Source organism: Pteronotus mesoamericanus, unplaced genomic scaffold, assembly GCF_021234165.1.
Source record: "Pteronotus mesoamericanus isolate MK-2021 breed Mesoamerican mustached bat unplaced genomic scaffold, CSHL_Meso_final contig_169, whole genome shotgun sequence".
Lineage (NCBI taxonomy): Eukaryota > Metazoa > Chordata > Mammalia > Chiroptera > Mormoopidae > Pteronotus > Pteronotus mesoamericanus.
The window spans coordinates 184,427-210,925 of record NW_026555068.1 but is presented as its reverse complement, the minus strand read 5'-3'; the positions used below and the strand labels follow the sequence as shown (position 1 = coordinate 210,925).

Here is a 26,499-nt window from a genome sequence, read left to right as displayed (position 1 = left end):
ACACATAGTAAGATGCTCAGTAGCAGCTTCATTCATAATTTTACAAGTGCAAGTTAAAAAGGGCATGTGGCAGGCGCTTGATAAACACTTGGATGAATCATTGTTGCATATCAGATTTCCTAAATTTAAAAATATGACTAATGCCCAGTATTAACAAGGGTGTGTGGAAACAGGCATTCTCAAACATTATTAATGGGAGTATAAATTAACACAAATTTTCTGAATGGTAACTTGGAAATGTAAAAAAATCCATTAAAATGTACATAAAATTAACCTAGAGATTCTACCTCAGAAAATTGGGCAAGTATGTCAAGAACTGTATGTAAGTACATTCATTGCACCATTGCAAAAAATGCAGTCATCAATAAAGGATGAGTAAATACATTATACTACAGACATACGTTGTCATATATACTATTAAAAAGAACAGTTGTGATTTCTATCTCCAGCATGATAAGCTGCCTAAACTTTTGTAAGTAGTGATTCTACTGCAGACAGTGTGTGATATGATTCCATTTTACCTGAAAAATCATGGGTAGATTAATGCATAACTATTCTATATTGTGTGTGTGTGTGTGTGTGTGAGAGAGAGAGAGAGAAAATATATACAACATATGTGACAGTCCCTGATGTAGAATTAAAAGGGTGACCCTACATTTGGGTTGAAGAGGCCAGGGGAGGCAATGTCTCCCTGCCACAGGTCAGCATACTGTTACCAGCAGCCCTGTGGACACCAGTGCCTAGGAGAGGCCATTGGTCCCAGGAACAGGGCAGGGTCCAGGGGACACTCACAGCAGCTGGCACGCACTCTGAATGGTACCACTTTCTGACAACAAAGCCTCTGGAGACCTTGACCACTGTAATTTAGCCTTCAAGAGAAAGAAAACACCTAAGAGAAATACCTCCTAGCAGGAAAAACTGGTAGCAGGGTAAATAATAAAGGTACTTTGCAGAACATTAAATAACCTGCATATTCACAATCTAAAAGTCCTTTATGTATCTATAATCTTCTCTGACCCTCCCAACAACCATTTAGCCAGAATTGGGTAATTTTTGTCTTCCTTTAATGAATGAGGAGACTACGCTAGAGAGGCTGAGAGATGCTCCCTCCAGCAAGGGAGAGCCGTTAATCTTCTTCCCTAATACATCATCCAGCCCTCAGAAGTGGAGAAAAGGGGAAAGGTTGGTATTTATGACAGGAAAAGTACCCAGCCACCATGCTCTGGACCACCTCTGCAGGATGGCAATGAGTCTCCCTCTCCGAATCTGGCTGCTCCCCGCAATGCTGCACAGTCACCTATGAATATCACTCCCACGTTTGAAAGGACCAGGGGCACAGGGTTCTAACAGAGTGGGATAAAAAGAAAAATGCTCATATGTTTGTCTTCCAGGTAAGAGACTATCTTGGGACCCAAGTGACAGGACCTTTCCACTCCAACCTCATTCCCTGGTAGCCTCTGTGTTTCCGGCTCACGTGACCTCAGTTCTGCATCCACTCACTTAAGGCCCTTCCTGTTAGTGACAGGCAAGAGTAGTTATAATTTGACAACTTAATTCCTGTAATTTCATCAGATGGGTGGGATTGTGTTATCCTTGGTAACATAGATTCCTGTCAGGCTAAATGCTCTTGTGTCTGGAAAATTCTTGAGGAATAAATTCAACAGTGGGAATTTCAGGAAGGGTGAGGAAGATGGGAGAAATTTCGACTGCACCAGGTACAAGGGTCTGACCCAGAGAGCACAGTTAGCTGCCTCTGCCCGAGGAGGGAAGTCGGCCTCAGAGTGGCAACGTGGGGATTTCCTGGCCAGCTCTGAGGGAGGTCGCCAGCCCGGCCCAGCGGGACTGCTGAAGCACATTTTAATAACACTGATGACTCACTCGGGACTTTTCTCTCCAGTAATAACATTGGGAGATTAAGAAATAGGCTGGCACATTTGAAAGGACTTCATGGTTGCCAAGTTAAAGATCAAGGGGTCAGGAGACCGCATGTGGTCATCCTCAGGGGTCAGCAGGACCCTCCTCAGGAGCAGCCCCTGTCAGCCTCTGTCTAGGATGGCAGGTGCCAGAGCAGCCTGCTCTTTCCTTTTTCTTCCTCAGAGCTTTCACCCCTCCATCTCCAAGTAGTCTGCTATCACAAGTCTGCTTCTGAGTGGAGTATGGGTGCTTTTGGTTTTATTTTATTTTAAGGGCAACTGTGTTTCTGGAATTATAAGAAATAGATATATTGGCCTCTGTCCCAAGATCATGGCAGAAGTCCTAAAGCTCTTGTAACTTCCTCAGTAATAAGACACTAGGGACATCTCTTACTCTAAATCTCCACACATTTGGTGACCAGAAGAGAACTGGGGGGAAGGACTGGGGTTGTGCCTCCATAGGAAAGAAAAGAATTGAGGGGTGTTTTTTTTTTGTTTGTTTGTTTCTTTTTTTCCCATTATAGTCCTAATCACTTTTAACAAGTTGTAAGTAAGACTCAGGATAATCAGTTGGATTCCAGAATCTTGGTGTTCTTTGTAACCAAGGTCCCTGGTTCATAACAGGTCTCCCCTTTCTGAAAAGGAGCTGCCGACTGATATGAATTTCAGCTTGCAATTTCATGTCAGTCAACAAATTTGTACTGAGACCTTAATAGGAATAAGGCACTGTTCTGGTGCAATGGATACAGTGATAATGAAGAGAGAGACAGAGACAAAGAGAGAGATACACACACAGAGGAAGAGATAGAGAGAAAGGCAGAGAGACAGAGAGGGAGAGACAGATGGAGATAGAGACAGAGATGGAGAGAGGGAGAGAAAGAGACAGACAAAAAGAGATAGAGTCAAAGAGGGAGAGATAGACAAAAATGAGAGAGAGGGAGAGAGATAGAGGGAGAAACAGAGAGATAGTAACAGAGAAATAGATGGAGAGAGAAAAGCAGAGAGATGGAGACAGAAAGAGAGACTGAAATGGAGAAAGACAGAAACAGAAATGGAGAGAAGAAGAGAGAGACATCCATCCCTTATTTTATTCAACGAACACCTGATACAAAGTGGAAAGCACAGAATTTTCAGAGCAAGCTCTCTGACCTGCCTGAGGGTTTCCTTCCAGAGCAGAGAGGTAATCTCTGAAGACAAACATGTGCTTTCACACTTAGAGCCTCCAGAGCGCCACGGATGTGAAGAGTCAGTCTCGGGGCACGCCTCTTCACTATCAAGATTTTATATATTTCATTAATTTTTTTTCAGTTTTTAAAATTTAATTCATAATTTAAACTGAGCAACATTTACTTGTCAGGTTTTTTAATTTTTTCAGTTAGGGATAACAATAAAGTAATATTCTAGATATCTGGAAGCTCTCCTTCTGGAAGTGTCTCAAAGGGAAGAAAGCTCCTGTTGTTACCAGGGTCGTGGCTTTTGAAAATATGAAGAATCAGGTGCGTTCAAACATGTCTGAGCAGGGCATGAGGGAGCCTCCTAGCTTTTGGCAACTCCAGATTGAACCAGGACAGGAAGGTGTGGTAGTGTTCTGGTGCTGCCATAACAAAGTACCACAAGCAGAGAGCTTGAACATTAGTGTCATCTCTCCTAATTTGGAGGCCAGAAGTCCAGCATGAGGGTGCCCACAGGTTGATTCCTCCTGAGGCTGTGAGGAAGAATCTGTCCCAGGCCCTCCCTCAGGTTCTGGTGGTTGCTGGCACTCCCTAGTGTTCCTTGGCCTCTGCCCCATCACCCTGATCTCTGACTTCACCTTCCCATGGCGTTCTCCCTGTGTGCGCATCTGGCCCAAATTTCCCTTTTCTATAAGGACACCAGTCACATTGGGTTAAAGGGCCTGTGCTCCACTATGACCTCATCTTCACTAGGTATATCTGCAACAACCGCATTTCCAAATAAAGTCACATTCTGAGATACTGGGAGTTAGGACATCAACACATGAATTTTGGGGGAACACAGCTCAATCCAAAACAGAAAGATTGTACTGGGGACGGAGTGTCTGGCAGAGACAACTTTCATTTCAAAAACTGAGTAGACAGCCCTGAACAAACTTTACCTTGTCATGTATTTATCTAAATGGGTAGGGAAGGAAATGTAATTAGCGCAACTCATGGATGTTTTGTTAATGAAGAGGATGTGAATAAAGTTGATAAGTTTTAAAAAGTAAACCTATTTTTAAAAAATATGACTAGTATAGATCCTACATGGATATAAAAATCCACATAGATGTGGTGAATATTTACATGGAAGTGGTATCTGAATGAGCAAAGTTTGGGAAGTTTTTTGCTATGAAACAAATATTTGTGTCTCCCCAAAACTCATACCAATGTGATGCTATTTGGAGCTGGGCCTTTTGGAGATGATTAGGGCTAAATGAGGTCATGGATCTAGGGCCCCCATGATGGGATTACTGCCCTTAAAGAGACGTGAGAAAGATCTCTCCCCCTCCACCAAGTAAGGACACAGCAAGAAGGCAGCCATCTGTGAATCAGGAAGAAGCTTCTCACCAGAACTCAACTGTATTGGCAACCTGACCTCAGAATTCCAGCCTCCAGAACTGTGAGAAATACATTTCTGTTGTTTAAGCTACCCAGTCTGTGGTATTTTGTTATGGCTGCCTGAACAGACCAAGACACTGTTCTTACAGATTTGCCTTCTTAAACGATGGATCAGGCAGCATGGGAGGAGATGGATGGGTGAAAAGAAAATGTAGATGAGATGAGTAAGACTTCAGTCTCACTTTTAGGCCACGGTGAAGGCACCATCAGAGTGCGATCTCCTGAATCAGCTGCAAGTTGGGTTGCCATACGATCCCCACCCCTTCCCCTTACCTGGCACCATAGCAAAGCCCCTCGCTGGTCCAACACCTTCAAGAATTAAAGGCAGCTTCTTGGTATGGTGTTTACCTTGAGGCCCTACCTTCCCCTCCAGTTTCATTTCCTGTGACAAATGTTCACCATGTCCCAAGTGTAATAACAGTGCTCAGAAAAGGCCCACCAATGTCTAAGTATGTGAACACTTTTATGCATTTCTGACTGGGGCATTCCTTCAACTGGGCCCTACCCCATTTGAGCAATTAATTCCTCATGCAACATGATCCTTTTTTTAAAAAAAAAAAAAAACTACACCACCAATCCTAAACACAGAGTTTTTAGGTTTGGTTTTGATATAGTGAGTCTTGAGTCTTCCTGTTTTCTTTCATGTATTTGAATCACATCTTCAAATACACAAATTTGCTAGGTTGAAGAAAAAATTATTCAAACAATTAAAAAAGAAAAGTGTTAATGACACTTGTAATGGCATGTTAAGGTAGATTTTACTCATAGAATTGTGCCCCTGAAAACTGTATAATTTTGTTAACCGGTGTGACCCCAATAAAGTCATTAAAAAGGAAAAAAAGGTAGGTTTTACTCAAGTGGGGTCATCATCATGGGCATAGGACTACAACAATGGGGAAGACCCCGTTATTTCTTGCAGTGGCGGAGAGACTGGACTCAATTCTCAACATAGCATGGACAAGTTGGAATGTACAGCCACAACACAAGGTGGATGTCCACGAATGGGAAATGGTTAAGAGGAAACATTAGCTAAACATCAGAGATTCTGGCTAAACCAATCTAACAGGATTCTTGGTGAAGGCTGGCCAGGGTGAACAGACTCCACCTGCAGGCTGCAGGGAATGAGGAACCTAATTAGACAACAAGGGTGATCATAGATGAGGGTGGCGGATTCTAACTAAACCAACTTAGTGTTCTTGCTAAAACTGGACAACGCAGAGACAAATGCACAAGTCCAAAAATCAAGTCCTAGTTGGAATTTAGGTGACTCAGAATAGAGTTTGGTCAAGGACAGACCAAACTTATTTATGGTTACTTTGTCAAATAAAATTAAAGGATGTGAGTTACAAATCTACTTTTTTTCCCCCATTTTTCCTGGAACTTTTAGAAACAAGAGTCCTGAAGAAAATCGGAAATTAGTAAAAATTTTAAGAGTAGAGCAAAACTTGGGACCAACCAATTGGAATATTGGCACTTGGGAGCACTCAGTAGACTCCTCCCTCTTATAGTTTTCTTTATTTCTTTTTTTTAAAGAATTTATTTATTTATTTTTAGGGGAAGTGAGGGAGAGAGGAAAACATCAATGTGTGGTTGCCTTTCATGTTCCCCGAATGGGAACCTGGTCCACAACCCAGGCATGTGCCCTGACTGGGAATGGAACCGGCAGCCGTTTGGTTTGCAGGCCGGCGCTCAATCCACTGAACCACACAGGCCAGGGCTCTCCTTTATAACTTTCATATACACAAGTATCATGAGACATATCTTAGGGATCCATCATCATACATATGTTGGTCTATTTCCCTATAGCTACCTAAATGTGTATATAGTCCAAGTAACCCTAAAGAACCAGAAAGTCATACTGAGGAAGATGCACTCTAAGAATTCCATCACTATAACCTATTTTATTTTCCTCTTTATGTAAAATAAATTCAAAGGTTAAAAAAATTTTAACAGTGGACTGGAAACCAGTCTGGTATTATTCTAACCTCTGTCACAGGCATGCAGGACCTTTGTCCTTGGACAAGTTTCTTAATTTATCTGTGCCTCAGTCTCATCATTTGCAGAACGCAGGTAAGAAAGAATAATCCCTCCCTTTCTTTATCATGGATCAGAAGGCATGCTTTTTCTCCTTTTGCAAAATGGGATGCCTCTTTCCCAGGAAGTATAGGAGTCATTATCAGGGTGTATATCTTAAACAGATAATTTGATTAATATCGGCATAGTATCTACAAAGAAAAATGATTGAATTCTGGAGTGGATCAAGCTTGAAATATGTTCATAGCATATTTCTACCTTTTTGTTTTGAAGAAAAGAGTACTGCTTGAACTACTTAAGTATCCTTTCTTGCCTCATCTAATACATTATAACCTCCTTGAGAGAAGACATTGTAAATCTCATTCATACTTCCCATTCATTAGCAATTGCTCACTGAGTTGAAATACTGGCTATTTTTTCTCACTTTATCTAGAGCATTTCCCAATATGTTTTATTCACCATTGCACTCAACACATTTTTTGTATGAATAAAATAGCTCTTATGTTATACCGTTAACAATTTCCCTTTGTTAGGCACTGTTTTTAATTTCTTGTTTTATTAACTAATGCTGCAATGCGCTATCTTTTGCACCAGCATTTCCCCAGACATGTGGTTAGGGTTAGGGTTACCTACTTACAGTTTAACTACTGTGATTAGAATTTTGTAAAAGAAAAAACGGAAAACAATATAAACAAGAAAAAATAATATATAAAAATCTACTATATAACTAGAAAACTGCTATAATATCTATAAACGTTAATTGTGGTTATTCCTCGATAGTGAAATTATTGATAATTTTCATCACAAAAAATTGTTTTTTAAAAAAAAGATTTTCAGCCATTGAAAGAGAATTTAGTAATTCTTTGTACGCAGCAATGTTTCTTCCTCAGCATTTTTGAAACGACCAGCAGGCGCCCTAATTAGGCCAGAAAGCGCGGGAACTGGTCGTCCGCTCCCAGACTAGTCTCAGTCCCGAAGGAGCATTGGTTTCTCGGGTAGGATTAAGTGGGCGAATTACAGGCGCACAGGCGAAACCTTCTGGAAACCAGGCATCCCGCTTGAGGGGAGGTCACAAAAACCCCAATTCTGAGGTCCTGACGCTGGGCTGCTCACTGTGGGACGATTAGGACACTGCTTGGCCTCGGCAAGGTGCGCGGCGAATGGTCCGTAGGACCCGCAGGGTCCCAGGGCCAACTCGACACTCTCCTCCCCCTCCCCCCACCTCCAAGGCCCCGCCTTCAGCCCCCGCCGCTCCCGGCGTGGGCCCCAAACCTAGGCCAAGCCAGGCCCCGCCCCCTACTCCGTGCCCCACCCACTGCCACTGGCTCCACCCCGACCGCCTCGGCTCTACCGCCTGCTCCCCGGCCCCTCGCCTGGTCCCGGGCGCCCTCAGCCGCCGCCTCTCTCCAGGCTTAGAGAGCCCCTCTTGCCCGGCTAGGCCCCATTTCCACTGTTCAGGCCTCCATCCGGACGCGGCGTCTACAGGCGGCAGCCTCAGGCCCGACCGCTGCACAGGTCCCGCCCCCAGCTCCGCCCCCTGTGCGCGCTCCTTTCGGTAGCCGGCGGGACGCGGTGGCGAAGGCGGCGGCAGCACTGGGAGCGTTCTCTTGCTTCTTTGTGCTCAGGCGGCGGCCTCTCCAGTCGTCACTGGCGTGTCTTCTCAGCCCGCCAGTGCACAGTCTTCAGTGACGAACTATGTCGGCGGCGGGAGCTGGCCCCGGCGTGGAAGCGGGCTTCTCTAGCGAAGAGCTGTTGTCGCTCCGCTTCCCGCTACACCGCGCCTGCCGCGACGGGGACCTGGCCGCGCTCTGCTCGCTGCTGCAGCAGACGCCGCGCGCCCACTTAGCCGCTGAGGACTCCTTCTACGGCTGGACGCCCGTGCACTGGGCCGCGCACTTCGGCAAGGTGGGCGCGGGCGCTTTAAGGCGCCATTTTCCGCGGCTTTCCTGTGGGGGTCGGGAAAATGGGGGCTTAGGGGCGCGGGGCGTGCCGGGAGCTCGCGGAGAAGCGGGATCCGCAGCGGTGGTAACCGGAGGTGCCCGGGGCGTGTCGGGAGTGTGGGGCAGAGGCGGTCCCGGAGGCGCCCCGAGGGGCTTGGGGCGCTTGTATGGTGGCCTCCCGGGGGCGCCGGCTTCCCGGGTGCGCCGCTCCTGGCCGAGGGAGGATTAGCGCCTGCAGTAGGGTGGGAGGTTCGGGACCACCCCCGGCAGCCTCTGCTAGGGGCCCAGGCCTCCCGCGCCCGGCCAGCTTAGGCGGTGGTGAGACGAGGTCCTCACGGGGGCGCACGGGCTGCCCGAGCTTCGGTGCTTCTGGGGAAAGGCGCGGTGCGGCCGGGACCCGGGCGCTGTGTGACCGCGGGCCCTGGAGGTTTTCTCGCTCCCGCTCTGACCCAGGGGACATTACTGGCGTCGGGAGCGAAGCCGCGCGGAATGCGGAGCATCGGTGGGCCGGGTTAACCTCCTTAAATGCCGAGTGTTGCCAGCGCCGAGCTGTGTCCGCCGGAGCCGGAGCCGGAGCCGGAAGGGGTCTGCGCGTCTCCGGCTGACTGATCTGCTGCCCTGAGGCTGCTTCGGAGGCGTCCCCTTCTCCCCTCGCGCCTGCTCCGCGGTTCGGGTCTGCGCCCTGGTCCCGCTTGAACGAGCGTGTACACGAATTATCTGGAGACAGCTTCACTGTTAGCTGAAGGTTGTATTTCAGATTATTTCGGTGGTGGAATAACTTGATTGAATTGTAAAGTCGCCAGACCGTTGTGAAAGATTAATGGTAACGCTTAAAAAAATGGTTTTAGGGGATTTTGTGTGGAGTGTTGTTTGTATGCCTCTGAGACTCAGGTCGTCCAGAATTTTAGTAATATCAGTGATGGTTGTATTGTCTGGCTTGTAAATTGCCGTAAAGGTGGTAAAATAGGTAGAATTAGTTTCCTGTGATAATCGGAGAACAGCTTGCTACTTTAAATTATTTAGTTAACATTTTCTCAGCTTGTGCAGTAAATGGGATAATTTAATCAGAGAAGTAGTCATAAAGTGACATTTACGGTGCGTTTCAAAAGTGACTGGTTAAGATTTATATGCCAAAATTCAGAGACATTTAAAAACGTTTCCCTCTGAAACCATGAGGTTAAATTGAAGTAAACAAATGTTTTTGCATAAACAGATGCAGGGTAATGCGAAATAAGTTACTTTATTTCGAGAAGACCTGAACGTCTAGCTGATGAAGCTGCTTTACTTGGCTCTTGGTGCTATTACATTCACAATACGATTGTATCTTTTGGGAAACAGTTTCTGATTCCCCTCATAAAATGGAAAAGTCAGAGGTTTATTTTATTGAGAGAAATGAGAGTTATGATAGTGGGAATGAGGCAAGTAACTTAATCAACGTAAGATCCCAAGGCACCAATCTACAGTTGTGTTACTATATAGTACCGGTTGCTGAAAATGAGCACCTATGGGAAATCAGTCTTTAAACAAAAGTAATAGCTCTCTCCTCGTTGCCCTTCTCTTTCTAGCCTTGAAAGTAAATAGATTTCCCAAGGCAGTCAGTGATCTGAGGCATTATCTCCCTCCTGAGTGCATCTTGCTCTGGTTTAATTTTACATTAAACTGGAGGTAACTCTCAAAGCATTGGTTCTCACAGTTTTTTTTGTCTCTGTGTTTTGGGGAAAGACACCCCCAAACAGGGAATGGCAGCTTTTTTGAAAAGGCTTCCCTGTTAATGCCTATCCTTCCTACCCTGGTAGAGAATGACACAGTATTGTATGACTATCCAGTACATTCTGTAGAATCCTTAAGCCTCATTTCAAATGGTCATTTAGAGTATTTATTTACCAGCACAAGTGTGCCTAAAGGTATCTCTAGGGATAAATAATGGTAATAGCTGCTTTAAAATGCTTAAACTGGTAAATTTAATGTTATGTGTATTTTATGACAATTAAAAGTAAACCTGACTTTTTGAAAGTCTCTGCTTTTATAGAACATGAGTAGTAGATTAACCTCAGAGACCAAATGTTGTAAGTAGAGGCAGTTACTGTAGTGTTTTCAGCTGTCTTTAATCATAATATCTGTATAGTCTTTGATACAGAAGGGGCCATGCATGGGTGTCCAACCTGAGGCCCTCAGGCCAGCTGTGAATGCGGCTCAACACAAAATCATAAATTTACATAAAACATGAAATTTTTTTTGTGATTACGGTGTCACAACGTATTTAATGTGTGGCCCAAGACAACTCTTCTTCCAGTGTGGCCCAGAGACACCAAAAGGTTGGACACCCCTGGCCCATAAAAAGCATCATTCAGTCTTAGAGAAAAAACTGTTAGGACAGAAATTAGGCCAGGATTCAGTGCTATAGGTTCCCAATCCAGTCACCCCTAAATACCTCCAACCTCTTGAAAATAGCTTCCCTTCTTTCATGTACATTTAAGACTACACTGTCTGTGTAAGTACCAGTTTAGCGTTTAGCATGTTATAAACTATTCCCAGCTTTCAAGCTTGTGTTCCTAGAAATGTGCCAGTTGTGCACAAATTACCTAACCTTTTATGAGGTTTATTTGTTCCCAGAGCACTAAACATTTAAAATCTCTCATTAAACCTTGCTTTTACAAGCAATCTTATTGAACAATATTTTCCCAAAATTTCAAACCCAATTTCCTAAATTAAGCCTGATAGGTAACATTTAAGTCCAGGGAGCTCTCGATTGACATTAAGATCATCAGCTTTTGTCATGCCAAGTGATTTTCATCCTTGTTTCATTTTTGTTGGAATTGACAGCTGTTTATATTATCGTTAGGATTGGCAGCTTTCTTTTTTACTCAGCACAGTAACAAAGGCAATACATAAAAATATACCGAAGTTGTCTATCAGCCTCCACTCCCAGATTCAAGTTCCTTGAAGACAGATATCATGTTTTAAATCTGTACACTCCAACTGTGAGAGCTCATCTCACAAAAATGTTGATTGCAGTAATTTGCCCTTTGCGAGGAAAGGCTTAAATTGCTGAAAAAGGATAGGAGACATGGGGTGAGATGAGAACATAGCAATTCTTCATTTGAGGTCTACCCTCTGGAAGAGTAGGAATTTTGGCAGTTAGAGCTTTTTCAGTGATTTCGCATGGCTCTTCATGAGGGAAACAGAGCAGTCTGGAGTCCAGCGTCCGAGGACACAGAAGGTGGAAAAGTATAAGTTCTTGAGAATAACAGGCCTTTTTTGGACAGTGCTTGGCATGTGTTTGGCATTAGTTAAATGTTTGTTGAGTGTGATGAATTCTTTTACCCAGAGGCTAGTATAATATGGTAGCTGGCTGCAAAGTCTTATCTTGACCCCTGTCTTCCTTTCAGTCACCTGATCGGTGCAGGGCGTAGTTATGCTCTAGCCTTTTTTGCATTTTATTTCTCCCTGTACAATCAGTTTGAAAAGACTAAGTTCTGCCCTCTCACTTACTCTATATATCTTTTCCCTGAGAAAATAATCTGGAGGATGGGCCTAAGTTGAGTGTTCATCAAATGCTGCATTGTATAAAGGTGTACAGTTGTGCAGACTGCAGGAAACAGCCTTTGACTATGTAGTTTCCTATGGCTACACAGACTTTTTTAACCTGCCAGTCACTTTAACATTCTTATTCTTTAGAATAGTGTGTGAAAGGGGTAAAACCTAGTTTTGATAGAAGTCTGAATCATGCAATTTAATCTTATTTTTTCTTTTTCACTGTAGAAAAAAACAAAATACTTAAATTTGTGTAGTGTTGGGTATTTTTGACTTCATGTATTTCTGTGTGCATACTTTTTAATAAGGAAAAATATTCTTTTAAATGCCTTTTAAAATTTGTATGGTATTGGGGGGAAAATGGCTAACTTTGTTCTCATAAACAGAAAAAAAAATAAAAAATGCCGCTTAGGCTCCAATGTAGAATTTAGGTTATTTGTGTAATGTTTAATAGTATACCGACATTTATGCATGTTTCATTTCTCCTTGTGCTGCTTTCGAAGTTGGAGTGCTTAATACAGTTGGTGAGAGCTGGAGCCACACTTGATGTCTCCACTACACGTTATGCACAGACCCCAGCCCACATTGCTGCTTTTGGGGGACATCCTCAGTGCCTCATCTGGTTGATTCAAGCAGGAGCCAGCATTAACAAACCGGTAAGGGAATGTCAGTGATTGACTTGGTTTGGTTTATTTTCTTTTTCCAGTTATAATTACATGGTATTGAATTTTAACTTGAAGCCATAATTAGAGTTTGATATTTTTACCTGTGGGCTAATTGGAATTTGTTTATTGAGTTACTTGTGGATAATAAGCCTTTCACACAACAAAGCTTTCTCACCTATTATATGATTTATTGGGATCCATAGTGACCCAGAGTGATTTGCACAAGGTCACTGTTGTAACTGAAGGAGTCTGGCATAGAGTCCAGCTTTCCTGGCTCTCCTGCTCACAGCTGCCTTGGCTTCATTTCCACTGATAATTGTGAAAAAAACATATACATGCTAGCAAAAGAATGGCTATTAAATCATCTCTGGTTAAGTTAGCCTTAAAGTGACCAACATCGGTTGGTGTTGCTTCAGATACAAGTTGGGGGTGATGACGATGCAGATAAGTAGGCATGTGTCGTGTAGGAAATGACTCCTGGACACCAGATGCAAGGGTTTTGTTTTTAAGCATACAAACATGAACACGAGGGTGCCAGCTTTTTTCATGGTATGTTTTCAGTATTCTTTTCACATAAGGGGGGTGGGGGAGGAGTCCTCAAGAAGAGTGCTTGGCTTATGGGGAACTTGCTTGAACTCCATGGGTGCTCTGACTGGAGTGTCCCCAGTCTTGGCACCCTGTCCCAGGATGGATTCGTCTAAGGGACATGTGCCATAGGCATTGTAGCTATTCTTTATGTCTTTTTTCTTTTTCCTTTATCTTATTTTTCTATCTTTTTCCTACTAGTAATCATCAAAGGTCTACTGTATGCAAAGGAACTTTTATTTCCTCTTTTCTGCCTTTTTGTCTTTCCTAAGATTCAGTCCTTTATGATATCCAGTTATAAAGTAGTTGCAACCCCCTCTCCTAAATATAACACAGCTGCCCACTTACAAAGCAAGTAATTGAGGAAGGGTGTTTTAGCAGTGATTGAACACAAGGATCAGTGTGAAAGGGGAGAAAGGGATAGAAGAGTAATTTGTTCTCCATAATAGACTTTTAATAGAGGACGGTAAAGGAAGAGCACTGGATTTTAGGCCTGTTTCTATTACTAAACTGGAACTCAGGAGATGGCACAATTTTTAGGCCTATTGTGAGCTACCCCTTTTTCTTCATTCCATCTCCATGCATGGGTGCCTTTATATGTACAGACCTTTGTGTTCCTGTGTTACTTTTTTTCACCTATTCAGGAGTCAATAACTGTATACCATCATTACTATAGGTATTGCCTGTCTCTGCTTGTCTCATTCCTGGTCTGCATTCTCTTCTCTTCCCCCTTTCTCCCAGTAGAAAGGATACTAGGACTTGATTACACGTTCTGCTACCTTATCTCTCTGGCCTTGAGCAAGTCATTTACTTAGTGTGCGGCTTAATCTTATCAATAAAATATGGACAATCCATGAATGGTAGTAATTACTATTTAATATTAATATGGAATTTAAATACAGAATATTCTGTATGTTAATTTTCATTAAATCATTAACGTAGCATCTGATTTATAGCTAAATTGTCTAATGCTGCTTTTCATACCTTTTAAAACCTACAAGCCCACCTTTCTTAAAACATTTTTAGCAGCTCAGTATTTTTCACAGGTAACAAGCTTATGCTGTTCCTCCCCGCCCCCTTTCTTTCTCTGAGCTGCTCTAGATACCACTGTGTGGGACTCTCCTGAACTCTCCTCCCAGGGCCATAGTCCCCAGATCCCACTCTCTCCTCACAGCCCTCCATATGTTTCGACTGCTCGCCTGGTTCAGTATCCCCAAGCCCTCTCAATTACAAGAGTGTTGCTTGGATTTCTTAAGCATCCTGGCATTGCTCCTGAAGGGATCTCAGTTGGCTGTGGTCTCATGTGCCTGGTCTGAATCTCAGATGTTGTCTTGCTCTGTTAGGTAACAGTGGGACTGCCATGACAGGCACTTAGTGACCCTAGAGTGACCCAGTAGCCCTTTTGTTGGCTCCCCCAACACACTGTTGACTCATGTTTAGGTAGACAGTTTTTCTCATTTTTCAGATAAACTATTGTAAAGCCAAATCCAGATTTTTCTTATGCTTTTTGTGTGTGTATAATTTTTTGAACCTAGCATAAGTATTTCTTAATAACATTTTGTTGTTTTAACCCATCTTCTAGTTTTAATCTTTTGGTATCTTAATAACTAACCATTTTTCTCGAGTTTAGTAAATACTATCTCTGCCATCTCTAAGGTTGGCATCAGGGGTTTCTGAAACTTAGATGTACTTCCTAGAGGCTCGGTGTAAGTCCAGAGCAGTAATTTTTCAACCTTTTTAATCTCATGGCACACATAAATTAATTACTAAAATTCTGCAGCACACCAAAAAAATACATATTTTTTGCTGATCTGACAAAAAATAGATATAATTTTGATTGATTCATGCTGGACAACTATTGTTATGTTGGCTGTTGTTTTTAAATTTGAGAGTCTAAGGGAAAAAGAGGTCAGTGTACCTGACTAAACTGTCAGGTATTGCATGTTTTAAAAATTCTCACAGCATATCCATTGCAAATTGCTATAGTGACCACCCATGGGTGTCATTTTTTTGTGTTTGTAAGCCATCTCTGTAATACCCCTTCTAGAATTTTGCTGGCATTTGATGTTGCTTTTATAGTTTCTTGTGACGAGATTAAAAGAAGATTTTTGTGCACTAAAATTCAAGTTGACTTGCGATTTTGGTAACTTCTTTCACTTTATTACTCAGAGTTTGCCAGCAATATTTCTAGAATCATACTACAAACTATTCGGTATTGTTGAAATGTGATTGGTCTGAAATATAACCTTAAAATGGCTCTTTAATCTTACTCTCTTTGCTGCAGTTTTTTTTAAATAGTTTATTCTGCGCTGCCCAGCTTAATGATGTTCTCCTTGTATAACACAAAACAGGAGCAGGGTAGTTTTGCTTTTTCTCTGTCATCTGTTACTGTCCTACCATGTTCTGGAAATAGTGAAAACCCTTACTTTTTCTTCCTATTCCAAAGGTAGCTTTAAAAAAAAAAAAAACTGTCGAAGAGTTTTGTTGTTTTGCTTTGTTTTTTGTCAAATAAACAAAAATGTCAGTTCTACTTTTCCTGGCAGCATTTGTCAATAATTTTTATTTGTCATTATTATGTGTCCGCTCTTCCCCCCACCCCCAAAATTTGGGGGGAGGACAGGGGCATATTAAGGTTGCTGGTTCAGTTCCTGGTGAGGGCACATGCCTGGGTTGTGGGCCAGGTGCCCAGTTGGGGTTGTGAGAGAGAGACTGAAGTTTCTCTCGCACAATGATGTCCCTCCTTTTCTCCTTCCCTTTGCCTCTCTCTAATAATAAGTAAAATCTTTTAAAAATATTTTTTTTAAAAATCAGAGTTCAGAAGATAGTCTTTTATAGCCACATAGGTTTTCTGTGTTTCTTCAAACATGGGATTATTCTTTTTAGTACTTTGCATCACTTTTTATCATATTTTAAAATAAATGTACATACACATTTCCCTCCACTAAACAGTCAAGTCTTTCATAATATATTTTTCTATAAAATAATGTACCACACTTTTACTTTAGTCCTCACCTCAATTTTTTCCCGTGAGTTAATATGCATTGGTGAGGAGCTCAAATATTGACTGAATTTATGAATGAACTGTTTTCTAAGTGCCAGACACTTTGCACAGTTACCCCACTCCTACTTTATATCTTTATCCCTTAATTACGTGGTAGTCTCCTGCCAAGTTCAGCTTCTAGTGTCATTGAAGTATGGTTGACTCAGGAACTATTGCTACTTAGCCACTCTAAATTTCCTAGCCAAAAATCCTAAATCAGTTTTTCTAGCAGAAATGACTGCCCTTGACTGCTGTATCTTTCTTTACCTCATATTTACAGGAGAGCCTGTAAATGAAATTGTGTTTCAGATTTTTTTCCATTCATGCAGTGTAAACTAATTCATCTTTTTTTGGATGATTACATTAGTATTCAGAGTCATTTTCCTGAGTCTGCTCACTTCCTCTGCCTCCTCCTGCATTATCTTCTGAAGCATAAATCTGGTTTTAATGCAGGCTTTCTAAAAGTCCTTGCACAGAGTTGCCCATCACAAATAGCCTGAGTTGTATTGTACATGAGCTATCTTTGACTTGCATGTTCTTCCTTCCCATCATTTCCTGACCCTTTAACTTCCGCCATGTTCTCCAAAGTGTAGTCCTAATTCAAGTTCTAGATAAATTCTAGGGAGGCACTGATGATATCTCTCAACTCAAGCTATCCTTGTGATAGATAGGGGTAAACTAGACTAGACATTAGATATTGATGCTATTTCTTGGCCTTGATTACTTTTTTTCCTACGTGTTGGAAGATAATTATTTTGGATTTTATTTGCAACATATTTGTTCTGAGACCCAGGATAAAGTGATTTCTAAACCACCATCCAGAATGTACATGCTATCACTGCTACAGAGGCCCCACAGATTTTTTTGTTCTTGATCAAAACGTGCGCCTCCTTTGTCTGCTCATTTTATCTTCAGGTCTACATTTCTTTGTGTTCTGCTTCAAATTTGGCTTACCATATTGTTTTATTTCAAAAATGAATGAGGTGGTTTATGGCCTATGTTAGTTATTTTACTTTAAAATGCGGAAGTCTGGTTGGACCTGTGTTGCTTTTTGTTGTTTCAGGACTGTGAGGGCGAGACTCCCATTCACAAGGCGGCTCGCTCTGGGAGCCTAGACTGCATCAGTGCCCTGGTGGCTAACGGGGCTCACATCGAGTAAGTGTCTTTGTTTTTTCTTCCCAACCAAGATGTAGGCAAGGGTGTTGTATTTAGTGACAGTATTTAGAGCAAGCAAAGATCCTGAAGTTTCTTTTTAATGTTAGTAATATAGTTTTGGTTTTTAAAATCAGTTGGTATTAGTGAGCAAAATTGTACAGGTTAAGTTGACCACAGAAGGGGCCTTAATTTCACAGCACTAACAGAATTCTTGCCATGAGAGAGAACATATTAAAACAGAAAGAACAGCTAACTAATTAAGCTTGGAACCTCTCATCATTGACTTGGCCACTAATGAGTTGTATCACTGTGGGCAAGTCTTCAGACTTCATTAGCCAAGTTGTAATTTCAAAGAAGGTCCTTGAATTGGATTTGAATATTTTTTCAGGCTTCTTGGCTCAAAAAATCCTTGCAGTTAGCCTTCCTAAATTTTTAGTTCCTCATCTTTTAGCAGATGTGAACTCTTACTACTTTTAATGATTTATTTAACTCCTTGTAAAATGTAACCTATATATATTAAAGACTTCAAACTCTCTCAAGGCTTTTGATACTGATGGCATTATTTTAGAATATCCCTGTTTTAGCCCATATTACATCAACTAGCTTATTTATGATTTGGTAAAACAATAGTAATATTTAAGTGTATTAATTTTAAAATGTTATTTTTGTATGCAAATTATGAGCTAGCCATGGCATTATACATTTATTTTAGGTAGTAAATTCATTTGCATTTACTTAAAAGATTTATGTTATAAAAATTTTTCTTCCGCAGTTCACAGCATTAACAAAATGGATGCGGTTTTCACCCTTAAATGTTGAGTGTAAGCTATAGAGCTGTAATAACCAAAATAACTATAATATCAGCTTTTTTGTTTTACCTTGAGTGTCTTGAATATTTAAAAATTATTACAAGCCACTTTATATAATTGGAAATGTGAAATTTTAGACTTTGGTAGAGATAAAACCCATGAAACTAACTTAGTTTAACCCTTTGGTTTCCACTTCATTGTTTTGACTCTGTATTATAATAAATACTGAAAATAGACCCTGGACAGCAAAATCATATAGGTTAATGCAAGACCTGTCTACTATCAGGGGCTGTCATTAGGTTCTTAGTATCTTAGCTTCTGTTTCAATAAGTATTACTGTTAAGATTAGTCATTAGTTTGGGCTTGGATCATTTATTTATGTAGTGATTTAGTATTATAAATATGACCTGTATTAACCATTACATTTCAGGGAACCTTGCAATTTCATATGTAGTTATGACTTAAGGTAATGTAAAAACAATTGAATATGTGTTATACAGTGTTTAAAACATTGAGATGATTCTCAGTGGATTGCTTTGAAGCATAGAAATAGATGCAGTTTTCTTAGCTGTATTTAGATTAAAGCTCATCTTTAATAAAAGAAGCTTTGCTTATAAAATACAGAGTCATACAAAATAATTGATTAAATTGCTTAATTGTCATTAATTGAAATAATAATTAGATGTTGGTCTTTTTAGTGACTTATTTTTCTAAACAATACTGTTAATTGGTCCTGAACATTTTATTACTAAAATGTAAGTTTTATTCATTTTAAGGGATAGCTTAATCCTTTAAGCCAATAAATATCTATTGCTATGTCCTTTTAATAGGTGTATTTTTAAAATGAGATCATTTTATTTACAATTCTGTCCTTGATTACAGGACCCTCGAATGTCTCTTTTCCACCAAGTGTGACTGAGCATGGCCTGAAGTGCCAGTCTGTTTTTCCTTGTCAGTATAAGAGCCACTCCCTCGAGACCCTGCATTATGGTGATTTCCCTTGACTGAACTTTCAGATTTTTTTTTAGAAGAAATATTTCACCTGAGCCACCTAGCCAAAAGCAATTCTTAAAATAAGTCTTTGGCCTGAGATGGAGCAGAAGTAATCATTATATATTGCAATCTTATATAGGGCTATTTAGTTTTAACATCTAGATAAAAATGTCAATATTGCCAGTAAGCTAAATTGTAAATTGCTTTCTGATCATTGTTCTTCACGTTTTTATAGTGTTAACAGTTTTAGCCTACCAACAAATAATAGTTTAATTCCCCCAAATTATGATACTTAGATCTATTTTACTTGTTTCCTGCACTACTGTTAATATGGTAAAGTGTAATCCTAGCAAATAAAATGCCTTTTTCTTTTTTTTTAAGATCAAAGGGCACATAATTTACTTACTTTTTTTCCAGTTCAGAACAGACTAGATTATTAATTCTTTATATTACATGCCATAATACTTAGAAGATAATACAATTTTTTTCTTTTCCTGTGAATAGATTAAAAACTGTCTCATATCAGTATTTTATCACACTTGGTGGTAATTAATAAATTTGTTCTTAATTCCTGCTTTGCTTTTTATATATCAGCTGCATAAAGTGGCCAAAGTCTTAAGTTTCTGCTTTTTGGTCATTGAGTAGTTAATAGTGAAGGCAGGTGTACCACACATCTGTGGCTAGAATGGTTTGTTATATAACTAACTTGTCAATGTAGGCTGCATCTGTAAGATAACGCATGTCAACTGCTGTGCATCGTATTACATTTTCTAGCACCACACGTGAGTATATTGATGGAGTTTTTTTTTTCTTCTCTTATTTTACATCTTGAGTTTTGGTGCCAAGTTTTCTTTTTCATGTGAGGTTTTGTTTCTGCTTGCATTATGATTATTATCTGCCATTGTTTAGATCTAAAAATATACAGTATCAAATGTCAGTTCTGTGACCAGACTAAATGTTTGTGTACTTTAAATGATCTAAACCTCTACATATGCTTCTCATTCTCATTTTTTCTCATACACCAAGTATGGAGTTTTCATTAAGTTGGTCGTTACCCTTTACTTTGCTTGTATGGCAGTTCAGTTTTTCATTGCAGCCAATATTTGAATGCTGCTTGCTTCACGCTTAGGACTTTCGATTGTCAGAAAGACATATACTAACATGAAAAAGTTGTTGCCTCATTTTTCTTTTGTGATCAAACTAGTAACAATATAAGATTGTCTTAGTGTGATTTTAGAAAATGATGTTTAAAAACTTGGCTATCTGCTCATAATTAAGAAGACTATTTTACTACTAACATTGTAAAGTACACATTTTAAGCCTAATTACTTTTAGTATTTTGGCACCATTAATTTTGGTTACTTTGTATTTATTTTCTTAAGAGACTGAAGTGGAGAATGTTTCCATATTAACCAGATATTAAAGTAGCTTTCTTAATGTCTCAAAGTAAAAATAAAGGGATGTCATAGGATTTATAATAAAACCAGAATTACTTGTGTCTCAGGCAAATTTACTAGTCTGTTTTAATACCACAGTTTACACTTGCGTTGTTTAATCAGGCTGTGACGAAATCTCATAGCTTTCTATAGGAGAACATTTTTGTAGAAGCCATTAATTCTATGGCAACCAGACCTTCAAATGGGCTACATATATTTTAACTTAATTATTTTGATCCCAAGAAGAATTCAACTGTGATCCTCACCTGGAGAAGCATCTATATCGCCTTATATAAAAACAAATTCATTGACTCACTCTAAACAAAACTCTCTTGCCTAATTTAGAAAACAGCCACAATTGGCTATAGTTTGAAATGTGATCTTCATAATAGACATTTTCTTTTATGTTGCCAAAAAGAGTATGTTGCTGAACTTTTAGGAATTTTTCATGGATATGGAGTTGGTTTAGTTTGGTTCATAATTGATGGCCATACTTATGATGAACTTTTATTTGTTTACCCATAGAGCCCTGTCTGGAAGCAGAATTTTCATCAGGGCAAATCATGTGATAAGCATATTTTTAATATCAGTGCAGGAAGTTTGTAACTTTTGCACTTGGCAAACCCAGATTCACTTTATTAGCAATTCATTTGTGTTTGAAATTTATGGTTTCTTTTTCATTCCTCCTTCCTTCCTTTGCATTTTTTGTGATTTCATTTGTTCACTTATTTGTCCTTCAGAATAATAGTTTGTGAAATTTATTATATTTATAACTCCAAATTCATAGTTTCAGATTTTGGATTCTCTGCATTCCAGTCACCCTTTCCTAGTGTTGCCTCCCTTACCTAATTATCACTATGGCAAACTTGTCTGATCTTTTTATTTCCCGAGTCTTTTTTCCTTTTATTAAAATGTAACAAGCACGGTGGAGGAATTCCTGAGATAGCTATTAAAGTTCTGCCTGATGGGCAGTAGCAGATGATGGACTGACTATAACTAGAGTAGATGACAAATTTAGTTTAGAATTTTTATTATTTTTCATGCTTGAATAAGAGATAGGTTTTAATAGTTTAACCACTGCTTTTATAAATAGTGCTTTCAAATAAACCAATGATTTCTAAATCCAAGTATTTTTTTTCCTTCGCTAAAATTTAGTGGGAGCATGTTAAATATTTCATCAGAGTATTTGAATGATATTCTTACATTTTAATGTATGCAAACATAATTGGGATTCGTTAAACTATCCTCATCAATTTTAAACTTAAAATGAAAACTTGGCACCAAATTTACTCAGGTAGAAACTTTAAAAAATAGTTTCTTCTTATTGTTACCTAAAGAATATATTAAGTCTTCATGATTATTTAAGAATTTGGATACCAAAGGGTTAAAAATACACGTTTTTCTTTTACTGAAGAAATATTAAGATGTTTGCTAATGTTTTGTTTATACAAATGGACATTTAGTAATGTTTTTAATTCTTTTTTTTTTAATGATTCCATGTATTTGCTTATTTCCATCTAGGAATAGTTACTAATGTATTTGAGATACAGCATACCAAATTTTAAAGTAACCAGAATCGTGAGTTAATGGTTTTTAGTCCATACTGTTAAATTTTGTTGGAATATTGACATAATTAAATTGGCTTCATGCTAAAAATTATTAGAAGTGATTGAGAAGGCAGTATTTTAGAGCAATAACTTTTGGTCAAGGAGGTCACATGACAATGGCTTACGCTCAGTAAATGTGCTTCTGCACCTCATGTATGTATATGTATTTTTAATCCAAATGTTGCCTGCAAATATGTGATCCCTTATTATTTAAGTTTCCTGTTTTATGAACCATTGCCCGTTTTAAATCACACAGAAGATTCTGAATCTGTAAAAACTACACATGTCAATGTTTTACAGCTACGTAATTCGAATTGACTTGATTTTTTCAAGTAATCCTAGAAAGGGGGAGCATTCCATATAGAAACTGCTGAAACTGCCACAGGTGCTTCTCCGAAAACCTTACAGTTGTGGCATTGAATGTTCAGTATGGCTTCCTTTCTTCACACGAGGCATACTGTTGAGGTATTTGTTGCGGTGATTGGTTTTAATGCTAATCTAGGAATTCAGATATAGAGCCTTTAGATTTGCATGCTTTGCTTACCCTAATTTATGATATCTACCTTTTTATTTGTAAACTAACAATAGTTAAGTTGAGATCAGAATTTTAACAGAAATATTATTTATATAAAAATTGTGGTTATCTCTTATTGTCACATGGCATTAACAAAAAGAAAACATCCTGAAGGTGATGTGACAACTCAGATTCTAAAAATTATGTTTCAGGTTTTTCAAATTAAAAATAAGAACTGTTCTTACTAGATTCTAGGCTTCTTATATATTCTAATGTTGTGACACTGTAAGTGGAAAATAGATGAAGGGTTAGCTGGCAGCAGAGTGGAGTAAAGTTCTTAGGTATTTATATTCTTAGGTATAAATTTAAGATTCACAATTTTACAGAAAATACAGTATGTAAGTATTTATATTTTAACTTTAATAAAGTTAAAAATAACAGTTTGATTTTGCCAGTTATTCAGCAGAACAAATAACTGATAGAAAAAATTACTGTCTTCCTATGTTTTCATATTCCAATTTTGAAAGAATACTAGGAACTATTGGAAGAAAACAAGTGATCTGCCTAAAGATGGCTTTTCATGTTCTTGCTGACTGTTACAGGAACTAGAATCTGCAGATCTCTCCCACCAGCCTAAAAATACAATCATGTCAACTTTCATTTAAAGGAAATAAATTTTAAAACAGCAACAAACGAGATCGAATTTGAATATCAAGTTGATAGATACCCGATTTCTTTAAATCTCTCCTCATTTTTCAAAGATTTTTAAAGTCGATAATAGGACCAGAGAGGGTGAACTAAAGCTAAAGAACAGCTTAATCCCATGAAGGGACCTCTCTTGTTTTCAGAAATGGACAAAGGAAATTTTAGATCATAGTCTGTTTGCCCAAGTGCATCAAACTGAAGGTGTTAAATTCAAAAGTGTATGTTTTTAAAAGATTTAGTCTAAAAATAATGTCTACACTTTTATTACTGCCCCAATTTTCATACAAAATTAAGTTTTTGAGAGTCATTTTGAACATTTTCTTCCAGATAACTGTAAATTTTGCTTTGGACAAGTGTGTGTAAAGACTGCAGTTTGGATTGACTTTGCCTTTACCCGTATCCAACTTGAGGAGGCCAGGCAGTTAGTTCAGTGTGGTCTTAACCGCACACGCACTGAATACCTGTGGGTTGATGGAAGGGTAAAGGCTTGACTGTTGAAAAAGTACTCTGAACAGAACAAAGTACCATATTTTAATGTGAAGTTATCATAGAACCTGTCAATTTTAAGTCATAGTCATGTGCCCAGCTCCTGTTGAATTTTATGAAAATAACAGGCTAGGTTAGGTCTAATACCTATTTAAACTTGGAACATTAACTAGTTTGCAGGTTTAATAAATTGATGATACATTTTAACCAGGGTTGCTGTTTCAACTCTTTTTTTTCCCCCCAAATCTTAAAACATCACATTTTAAAACATCAAAATTGAAACATGCTTATTAACAAATAGGATGGCTTACCTGAAAAAAGAATTTAAAGACCTGAGCTTCTTTTATTAAAAATTAAAATTATTACCATGTAATAATTCTCGTTTTTACTTGGAAATCCACGTGATTTTCAGCCTCTATAGTACATTTGAAAGTCCTCTCTACTTAGTGAAGGTTAAAAAGTGGTTTGAGGAATTAAGACCTATTCAGACAGTTTTTACATTATTCACATTTAAATACATGGCCTAATTGAAGTGTAAACACTTAGAACTTTTCATAGGAAACACTCAAATGGAATAGGAATGAATGATTGTATTCTACATGTTTTCTCAAGGTCTTGTGTTTTATATTCTTCTAAAGTTTACCTTTAGATATTTTTCTTGGTATTTAACATTTTGTGATTTAACAGATTTATTTTTTTGTTTGAATTGAATAGTGCATAAAATTACTAGAAAGACTTTTTCAGGAACCCGTACAGAGCTATTATTAAGAATAGAGAGGACTAGTTACCAGTTTTATCTCTTGGTTAAACATTAACACATCCAACCTACTGCTTGTTTTTGAATGGCCCATAAACTAAGAATAATTTTTACATATTTAAATGAACAAAAATCAAAAGAATATTTTGTGACTAATAAAATTATATGAGATTCTAATTTCAATATTTATCAATAAAATTTCGTTAAAACATAGTTGAGCTAGGTTGTTTACATACTGTCTGAAGCTGCTTTCAGGCTTCAGTGACAGGGTAGTTGTGATTGAGATTGTGGCTTCTAAGGCCTAAAGTACTTATTTTCTAGCCCTTTACAGAAAAGTTACGTACCCCTGAATTAGATGATTCCTAGCATTCCTTTTCAGCCAATTTCTGTAATGTGCAGTCTATGAGCAGCTACTCGAAAGTTCTTTAATGTGAGCAGAGCAGAATTAAGGAGTTAAATATTACACAGGGGTAGAGACTGAAGGAATGAATGTAGGTAGTAAGTAGGAGAGAAGATTGCAAGGAGAACATTCAGAGGCAGAGAGGGGAATGGTGGGTTTTGTTGTTGTGTATCAGTGTCAGGTGTTAACAGGCCTTTTCCTTGAGAGGAATATTAAACTGTACACATATGTTGTGTACATTCAGTCCTTGGTAACATGAGAAATAGTATAGTTGAAATCTTCTGTAGCTCACTAGAAGCAGAGAAAGGATATTTTGATGTCTATTTCCTATAATGATATAGGGATGTTGCCAAAATTACAATCTCCCAATTAGTTCTTCCACAGCTATTGAATGGCCCACATCCTGATATCTATCCATGCGGTTTATACAATAGAATGTTTAGACTTCCCTTTTGGCTCACTGACTTCCAGTCCAGGTTGACTTGTAATCGTTCTTGTTTACTTGCTTGGTCCATGCATAGGAAGTATATAGCATGAGGTTGGCTATAGTCCTTCTTTTGAGTTTTGAAGATAACACCTTGCACATTTCTTGCACAGCCTAGAAATTTGGTTGACTCTTGCTCAGTCGAGTGGTGTGCAAGTGTTTGACTACCTTTGCTAAGGGAGGAGGTAGGGTTAAGGTGATGTTGGTAGTATTATCTTAGGTCTAGATAGATATTCCCACTCAAACATACTCTCTATGGTCTCTGGATATTGGCACGAATTTGCTGCTTATTTTTATTTAAGGTTATATTTCCATGGAGGAACAGTAAACTTGCTGTTGTAAATGATACTCAGTCTGCTATTCTATTTCTAACTGAGGAGTGAAGGAATTGAGTGTATTTTGAATGTTGTTATTTTCAGTAACTTCAGAATGTTGTCATGTTTCTTAAACATGCTTCTTAAACAAGTTTTCCTTGGTCAACTGGCATTTATGGTAGTAAATGCCATTTTAAAAATCTATGTGCACCCAGCAGGTATGGCTCAGTGGATTGAGCGCTGGCTTGTGCACAGACAAGTCACCAGTTCCATTCCCAGTCAGGGCACATGCCTGGGTTGTGGGCTAGGTCCCCAGGTAGGGGCATGTGAGAAGCAACCAATCGATGTTTGTCTCCCTCCCTTCCCCTCTCTCTAAAATTAATAAAAATCTTTTTCTAAATTTTTTTTAAAAAAGAAATGTTCACTTTTTAAAAGTCTGCGTGCTGTTCTTTTTTATTCTCTGGTCCACTAAGGGGTAATCTTTACTGTCAAACTATTTGTTCTAATTTAAGC

General features: G+C 39.0%; 1 protein-coding gene across 1 annotated transcript in view; it reads left to right on the top strand.

Moving 5' to 3' along the window:
- Positions 1 to 7,902: 7,902 nt before the first annotated feature.
- Positions 7,903 to 26,499, top strand: part of ANKRD10 (ankyrin repeat domain 10) — a 33,705-nt gene continuing 15,108 nt past the window's right edge. The window contains exons 1-3 of the mRNA XM_054565855.1: positions 7,903 to 8,467; positions 12,540 to 12,692; positions 17,390 to 17,481. Coding sequence (XP_054421830.1) covers positions 8,258 to 8,467; positions 12,540 to 12,692; positions 17,390 to 17,481 — 455 coding nt within the window. The 5' untranslated portion in view covers positions 7,903 to 8,257. The remainder of the gene's footprint in view (positions 8,468 to 12,539; positions 12,693 to 17,389; positions 17,482 to 26,499) is intronic.